The sequence below is a fragment of the Anoplophora glabripennis genome, unplaced genomic scaffold (genome assembly GCF_000390285.2).
Source record: "Anoplophora glabripennis isolate ALB-LARVAE unplaced genomic scaffold, Agla_2.0 scaffold4, whole genome shotgun sequence".
Taxonomy (NCBI): domain Eukaryota; kingdom Metazoa; phylum Arthropoda; class Insecta; order Coleoptera; family Cerambycidae; genus Anoplophora; species Anoplophora glabripennis.
In genome coordinates, this window is record NW_019416568.1 from 2,190,774 (window position 1) to 2,199,720 (window position 8,947).

At 34.4% G+C, this 8,947-nt stretch overlaps 1 protein-coding gene across 2 annotated transcripts in view; it reads left to right on the forward strand.

The window, feature by feature from the left end:
* The window catches only part of LOC108917359 (venom carboxylesterase-6-like), a 9,467-nt gene extending 2,335 nt beyond the window's left edge, over nt 1-7,132 (forward strand). The window contains exons 1-9 of one of the 2 annotated variants that reach the window (XM_018723910.1): nt 865-931; nt 2,268-2,413; nt 2,924-3,026; nt 3,107-3,295; nt 3,348-3,899; nt 3,998-4,176; nt 4,244-4,394; nt 4,792-4,921; nt 6,853-7,132. In XM_018723910.1, the coding sequence (XP_018579426.1) occupies nt 880-931; nt 2,268-2,413; nt 2,924-3,026; nt 3,107-3,295; nt 3,348-3,899; nt 3,998-4,176; nt 4,244-4,394; nt 4,792-4,921; nt 6,853-7,036 (1,686 nt within the window). In that variant the 5' untranslated portion in view covers nt 865-879 and the 3' untranslated portion in view covers nt 7,037-7,132. Of the gene's footprint in view, nt 1-864; nt 932-2,267; nt 2,414-2,923; nt 3,027-3,106; nt 3,296-3,347; nt 3,900-3,997; nt 4,177-4,243; nt 4,395-4,791; nt 4,922-6,852 lie in introns of those variants that run through there. The other variant, XM_018723912.1, reaches the window with a different exon arrangement.
* The last annotated feature ends 1,815 nt before the right edge of the window (nt 7,133-8,947 follow it).

Consider the following 8,947-nt stretch of genomic DNA (forward strand, 5'->3'; position numbering starts at 1 on the left):
TTTATTTCATTTCTGACTTTTTTGTAAACTGATAGACACATCAATAACAATTAGGTAATGCGGTCATGTGTAGTAGATGAAAAACTTATTAGTGGTGGGCATTTGTGTAGAAATTACTACGCGTAAGTTGGTTTGTCATCTTTTCGTTTGTAACCAATAATTCTGTCAAATCTCAACCGATTTCTAAAAACGGTACGTCACTGTATTCGCAATGAAAAGGGCTTTAAAATGATGTGCCACAAGTGGGGTAGTTGCATTTGAAATTTTTAAGTTGGGGTTGCTAGGCATTAGGGGGATGAACATATCGAGTTGGCTTGACTGTCAAAAAAGCTCCCCCCAAGAACAAAAATCGACGGGTCTCGGCGAATTTTGAAATATTATTCGGTTTTCCAATTAAAGGGGGGGGTCAAATTTTCGTTGGGATACCCTGTATTTGAATAGACCTAAAACCGACAGATGGCGTCCGTTCAGAAGTGATCAGAGCGTTTATGATTTTTCCATTCCTTAATCTCTAAAATGAATATTTGGTCATCACGGAGCACGATTTAAGTTGATACTCTTATTATATCTCTTTCGAAATAGTTCAAAGCTCAGAAATTCAGTGTCATTATTGAAATTCAATATTTTTTTATTGGTCTAAGTTATTGCCTTTAGTTTCCAAATGTCAATCCTTTAATCAGCGTTAACATTCCAGGAATCTTTAACATGGAAGACACCGTCACACCTGGCAACAGTGGCATGATAGATCAAGTCTTAGCTAGCGTTCATCTTCACTATTTCATTCCGATCATACCAGTTCTACCCTCGTGACTGTGATAAACAAGATAAGTGGTAAGTATATATCTGTCAGATTTGTATCTAAGGATAGTCCATCTCGAAATGTTGTCTAAATTGGGTTGTCTGTTGTTTGTTCTCTCGTTTGGGAACAGCTGTAAGTAACTACATTTATTTATTTTTCTGCATTTATTTATATATTTTTTAACAATCAAGTATATTTTTAAAACAATGATCACCATGGGAGTGACTAAAACAAAAATAATTTGCAAAACAGTTCGCTTTACATAAAATTATTAAAAAAAAAAAACGATATTGTTTCACGTATCAGAAAATGTATTGAAGCGAATGGGGGTCATTGCGAATAATTGTTACGATAAAATAGTATTGAAAATCTGTTATACTAGTAGATGATCCGCACTAGAAACGACCACCCATCTGTTTAATGGATGAAAAGTATTTTCTATAAAATTTAAAATATCAAAATATATATCTCGAGTGGGTTGGCTAAAAAATTTCTGGCCAGAGTACGATTAATTAAAAATTGAAAAATGACTCGTGAGTTTAACGAATAAATTAAATACCAGCCGAAAGTATGAAGCCTATAGGATATACTTGTTGGGATGTCTATTTTTTTCCTGGCGTAACTACTGGGTTGGCAGGTATAAACAGGTAAATTGATACTAGATATTTTCATCTATTTGTTTAATAAATAAATCTTATATCAAAATACGCAGTACAAAGTACGCAAAGTACGCTATTTAATTGCGAAGACGATGGTATAGGGTTGTCTGTAAAAAATCTGGCCTGCATGACGGTTGTCGAGTTTTGAAAGGTGAAAATATTATGCTAGTGAAAACTTGTGACAAAGAGGTCCGAGCTAAATATTGCATTTATCGGTTTCAATAAAGAGTACATAATTTTTTCTTATAATGTTTTTATTTTCAACATTATTTAAATTTCTGAATGTCTAACAAGGGAAAAATGTTATGAACAAAACAAATTTTGAGTACTAGATAAAGCGCCATCTAGCGGTGGAGTTTCATCATATGGTATAGTTGTGTGTAACAAAAATTTAAACTTTAAAAAACTACATTATATCAAACAGATAAAAGTAGTTGCTCTTGATGACTTAAATGCATGATTAACGTGTCGGCATTTATTTTTAGGACACCCTGTAGATAAAGTAGCATTTTCTGAAAGAATACATTTTTTATTTATTTTTATATCTCGCTGTAAAATTTATTTGAGAAAAAATACTTATTCATAATTAAATTAATACAAGTAGCTGTAATATAATCGCAACTAATTGGGAAACAGAAATTGTGATAAATTGATAGTTAGTAGTTCAAGGATAACAGTGATGGATATTGTTCATATTAAAAAAAATGCTAATGCCCCGCTTTTAAGTATGTATTGGTATTCGTAGTGTAAATTATCATCAGTCAAAAAAGACAATTTAATTTATATATTTAAATTTAACTCGATGCTAGTTTGTTTAAGCCAAGATGATCTGCCAGAGATAGACACGCCTTTGGGCAGAGTTCGGGGATATTGGAAGACATTAGATAACATAACTTATGCTGCTTTTGAGGGAATCCCGTACGCAAAACCACCAGTGGGCAATCTGAGGTTCGAGGTAAGTCAAAATATTTTCATCTTTAAGGACAATATGATACACATATTTGAACATTGATGGTAATAAAAGAATCAGTAAATTTTTTAAATTAAATCTTTAAATCAGTTCCCAATTTTGTCTGACATGTTGATCTTTTTAAGTAGAAGAAATAATATGAGCCTAAATCTGAAGAATGGTTCGTTTGCGCCCATTCCAGCCATTTAAAATAACAGTGTCATGCGATAGAAAAAATAAAAAAGATTATTAACACATTTTCCATCACAAATTATTTTTACTACAATTTTAAAAAGCACATATATACGAAAAAATGAGAAGTACATGTTAATTTTAAAGAAATTATTATTCACTACACAATATTTTTTACAGAACTTAAATAGTTCTTTTGGTTCCTGAGATATGAAGAGTTAATTTTTAGTTTACGAGATAGTAATAATGCGTGCGCACATTTTCCCAAATTCTTACTGGATGCCCCACTCATTTACAGTAATCTTTATTTTTACTAATTTACAGGAACCTGAACCCATAGAGGCTTGGTCAGAAACCTTGGAAGCAAACACTGTTCACACGTGCATTCAAGCTACGTTTCGTTCAGGTGCAGATGACTCAATATTTGGTCAGTATAAAGAGCACTACGTACATAACTTGCTAGAATCAAGATTAATATTGCAACTAAATTGTTTTATTTTTTATCAGGAGACGAAGATTGTCTCTACATGAACGTGTACGTCCCTGAAGATTCCGTGAAGAACCCGAAAGTACTCAATGTGATAGTTTCAATCCATGGAGGTGCTTTTATGGCGGGCAGTGGACTTATCACTTTTAATACGTTACTAGAGAAAGACGCTGTGCTTGTATCTTTCAATTACCGTCTTGGTATTCTAGGTAAATGCTTCCTTCAGTCTTTGTCATGATTCCAACAGCCTTAACGTTCCAGGATTTCTAAGCACGGAAGACGATGTCATACCCGGCAACTACGGAATGAAAGACCAAGTCTTGGCACTCAAGTGGGTCAGGGACAATATCGCTTCGTTCGGGGGAAACCCCGACACCGTCACCGTAGTCGGTATATCAGCGGGCGCAATCAGCGTCCACCTCCACTATTTCTCTCCACTCTCTAAAGGTTTATTCGTCAAGGGGATTTCGCAGAGTGGCTCGGTTCTAACACCGTTCGTGATCAGGACGCCCCAGCACGCCTTGAAACGTGCCAAGAAGCTCGGCGGTTTACTGGGCTGTCCTGACACTTCCTCGGAAGAACTGAAGAGCTGTCTCAAAGAGATACCAGCGCGAACGGTGACAAATCAAATGCAACATTTCCTTACTTACGCCAAGGTGGCGCCACTAACGCCTTTTAGTCCGATTGTGGAAAAAGCATCACCAAACGCTTTCTTAGACGCAGAACCTTACCAGCTCTTGAAGGAAGGTAAAGTTCTTGATGTGCCTTGGATTACTTCCGTTGTTACTGGTGAGGGACTGGTTGTCACGGGATGTAAGTAGGATGATACGATGAAGGTTTATCTTTTACATTACATGATGATTTAATCGCGCAAAATTGCCAAAGATAAATCAAAATACCTAATTTTTCAGATTTAACGCCAAGCTTGGAAGAGATAAACGAGAAGTGGTCAGAAGCATTTCTCGATCTGCTGGATTTGAGTGACAGTCTAGATGCATCACAAATGGAGACAGTGCCGAAGGAACTTTTGGACTACTATTTGGGACCAGGAGAAGAGATCAATAAGAAGAACTTCAAAAAATTTACGCAGGTACACTTTTTCTATCAGAAAAGCAAAGTTCATCTTCTTTAAATTCGGCGAAATTATTTCCTTTCAGATTGTCTCGGACAGGTATTTTGCTACCGGTGCAGAACTGTCAGCTAAGATGCAAGCCAATGTAAACAAATCTCCTGTATATTTTTACATATTTAACTACACTCAGGGTGAAAATACAATGGATGACTTATATCCCGAACGTTTAGAAGAAGGTAAAAAGTGAACTGTTAATATAAGCATTTGTTTAGTGAAGATCTGGATTCAATTCAAGGTCAAAGCATCAGGAGCTGGAACCAGGTGTCCAGCTGTCAAGGAAGGTCAGCGGAAGAGATTCTTGAAGGTGGTCGCCATCGGCAATGACCAGGGGTGGTACGGAAACAACGACGACAGCGGGGTGGGTCAATGACTTCCAAGAACTTTTTTCTCTGACCTTGCTGGACATCGTCGCCATGGCTACTGGATATCAATGATGGCTCGTATGACCTCGAAGTGAGCGCAAATCCCCACTAAACAACTAGTAACGTGTAACCAGATTAAGCTTTAACTAATAAAAATTGCGAACAAAACAAAATCTTCCATCCAATTCTGTTCATCCAATTCTGTTCACAGGTACAGGTGTTTCACATGGTGAGGACGCAGTCTACTTCTATGGGATGTTGCGTACATATCCGTTCTCAGAACAGGATAAACGCTTGATTACTGCTTGTCATAACGTGTTGTACTCGTACGCCACCAGCGGGTAAATACTTCATAATTCAATAATTCTTGAATGACTTGTTTCCTTCATTATTATCGTGTTAAATAATTTCCCTAAAGTTTCCGAGATTTTACTGTACAACCTTGGCAGTATTCTATCGTACGATCGTATTCGATGCAAAGTAGAGCAAAAAATTGTCGGTCTTTTATCAAAGGAAAATCGTGTCATCATTTTTAGGAGGCGTTAGATGAACCGTTTCAAATTTAAAATGAAATTGAATGTAAAATCTGAAATACCGCCGCATACGCACTGTGTTCTGGTACTAGCTGTAGTCGGCCAGGTGCATCGAGTGTACGAAGTGGTCGGTTATACGTCAAATACTAACCTGGCGAGCTTGATCGTAGAGCAGGGAACAATAAACAGTGGCGCGTACAGAGGTGAAATGTAGTACATATGTGGAATTTAAATAACGAATTGGATTTATAATAAATTACATTTAAAACAAATAGTTTATGAGAATAAAGGGATTTTTGTAGGAACAGGGTTCCAGACGTGAACTGATCTCTTCATCGCACCCCATTACGATTCTTTTTTTTATAAGGAGAACGAAGTTTCAAAGCAAAAACCTTGTATAACAGATATACTATAAATATTTACAGAATGAAAACAAAATATAAATCCTATGATATGATTCTATCAAATGAAAACACTAACAACAATTCTCTACCAATCTCAACAAAATAAGTTATTTTTCTATCAAACAAGAAATGTTAACAAATTATAAACAAAATATAAATTCTATGATTTATGTACTGTACGCCAAACTGCATTTTTCTCATCTTCATTTAATATTAATTTCTTCTTTGCACCCCCTTTTTTAGGTTTCTTAACGTCTCCTTCAATTTTCTTCTCTCTTAAAATTTTGAAAACAGATAATTCGCTTACTCCAGTATATCTAGAACACATTTCCACCAAACCAGTCTTCAGTTTCATGGGATGATCCTTTTCTAAAGGGTTATAGACATTTAATATTATCGTTTTTTCTCTGTAACTTAATATAGATTTTTTTGTACCCACAGCAGTACATCCGGCTCGCGAACATCCAGGCACCGCCTCCATTTATCCATATAACGACAACAGAGCAATAATAATACAAAAAACTTCACTTCACTAGCACAGAAAATATAATAGCATTCACGATTCACAAACAACAGCCCGAAACACACACACAGCACACAAATAAAACACTAAAAACACTTTTGTTACGGAGCACAAGAAATATGATTTCACTCACAAATTCTCAAATAATAGCGCGAAACACACATATAGCCCGAAAGAAATATAATTGCACTTATAACAGTTATAACCTCACAAATATCGCGAGCGAGAAACACGCAGCACCAATACAACCGAAACGAAACTGACCACGCCAGGCCGGCACGCGCGCCGCCGCAAAAAACACAAGACACAAGTCATATGAGGGATAATGAAGGGAGTAATAAATGTATTGTTGTCCTGCCGCCCAATGTGCGAAGGAGATGCCTTTGTTTTTCATTTTGTCCTTCATAAATATATAACTGTTAATCCATAATGCATAAAGAAATTATTCAATTTCCAAAACCCCCTATAAAATGTGTTGCACTGATTCCCTTGACAGGCAATGATTTATTACTTTGCATCGAATACGATCGTACTATAAATTGTGAGAGGCTTTCGTATGACAACGACGTTAAAATCTATATTTCCATCTCTTTGACTATACTGTTCTCTCGAGTTGTTGATTGTTTAATATTTAACTGTGTATTTTTACTCATTTCTTTGCATTAGTGTACTTACTTTGTTCTAGATATTGTACGTTTCAATATTTTAATTTAATATATTACTTATACCAATTATTTCTGCTAACGCCCTCTAATTGAATTTGTTCCTGTCGGATTAATAGTAAGTAAATAAATAAAATTTTCATTTTTTAGCATACCTTCTTTCGACGGGACAGACATTTGGCAACCAACGGGATCTGAAGAGCTGACTTTCTTGGTTGTCAATGGACCAGAAGACATGAAGATGTACAAGACTGAAAATTTGACTCCTGTCGACTTTTGGAGCAGGCTCGGACTCTTGGAATATGAAAATGTTGTTGTAAAAAACGAACCGTAGTTTCCTCTCAGTATCTTATGTATTTTATGGACAATTTTAATTTATTGTTATGAAATATTATATTTATAAAGCGTATGCAAGAAAAAAATAAAAAAAAAACAATTCATTAAGTTTTATTCTTTTTTGACTGTTATTTTTATTATATCGCTAAATGGCCTTTATAAAATGCATGTAAAATATTTACTGTGCATATTATAAGAGAAAATAAAATTAAGCCGAATACTGAAATCCGATTTTAGTATTAACTTTTTGCGATAGTGTTTACATTAGTTTTTTCAAGTGTTAAAAATGGCTTACGCGAATAGTGACTCGGAGTAGACGGATATCCTTTCAATTCATGGTGAAGCAAGACCACGTTTGTGTTATGATGAAGCATTTGTGTTATAGTGAAGAAAGACAACCGTTGTGTTAGTTCGTAGAAACTGGATAAAACCAAATAATGTGTTCACACGTCGCACAGTGGGAAATATTGGACAAAATTCTCGCCACTCGCCAATTTTCATCGTCTCGTGATTTTTTTTTAATAATCTCGTGGTAATCTGAATTTTCATATTCCGGTGAGGTGTTTTCGAAAAAACATTTATTTTTAATGCTTAGGGAGCGCCTCAACCTCAATGTCGAAGAAACAATTTTTAAATACTCGATGTTCAATTGTAGAAAAAAATGTTTAAAAAGTATCTGCTATTAATAAAATTGATTATTATGACCCTTGATGATATATCTGATGTTTTTTCTTCAAAAACCTAACCTCAAAATTATTAATTCTAACCTAAAAGCGTTAAACGAAATTTACATTGGAAAAAAGTTTTTTTACATGCCAAATGTACGAAATAGATTCAATGGAACCCATGTTCTTTCTACCCAAACCATGAATTTGAATCTAAAAAATCTAACCTCAAAACCAACATTAACTAAGTTTAAACTCGCTAAATTAAGGATTAATAAAAAAAAATGAAAAATATCTTTATTGTACGGAGATTCAATCAACAATTTTTTCCGAGAGCACACACCTTGTGTCATACTGTACCCAAATGTGACACCTTAACCCAAGAATCTAACCTCAAAACTGGAAAGATTGTCAAATCAAATCAGTGAGAAAAATCATAGAGTGAAAAAATTTGTCACAATTATTTTCTTTAATAAAAAGTATAAATGTATTAGATTTAGATAATATTTGATTCTCCTAACTCCTGAATTTGAGGTTAGGTTAGTCTATCAGGCTCCATTGCAAATTTAATAAATGCTTAGTAATAATAAGCCACAATAATGTTTTACAAACGTTTTATTGCCATGTAGATGTTTTTATGGAATTTTTCTAGCAAAAAATTCGAGTTAAACAAAATTTCAGGGTCTTTAGGTTATGTTTTCAGTTTTGACTAAACGTTTTGGCGATTGCGATGATGAACACTCAACCAAAATACACTTATACATTTTATTAAAGAAAATAATTGTGACAAATTTTTTCACTCTATGATTTTTCTCACTGATTTGATTTGACAATCTTTCCAGTTTTGAGGTTAGATTCTTGGGTTAAGGTGTCACATTTGGGTACAGTATGACACAAGGTGTGTGCTCTCGGAAAAAATTGTTGATTGAATCTCCGTACAATAAAGATATTTTTCATTTTTTTTTATTAATCCTTAATTTAGCGAGTTTAAACTTAGTTAATGTTGGTTTTGAGGTTAGATTTTTTAGATTCAAATTCATGGTTTGGGTAGAAAGAACATGGGTTCCATTGAATCTATTTCGTACATTTGGCATGTAAAAAAACTTTTTTCCAATGTAAATTTCGTTTAACGCTTTTAGGTTAGAACTAATAATTCTGAGGTTAGGTTTTTGAAGAAAAAACATCAGATTATCATCAAGGGTCATAATAATCAATTTTATTAATGGCAGATACTTTTCAAAAAA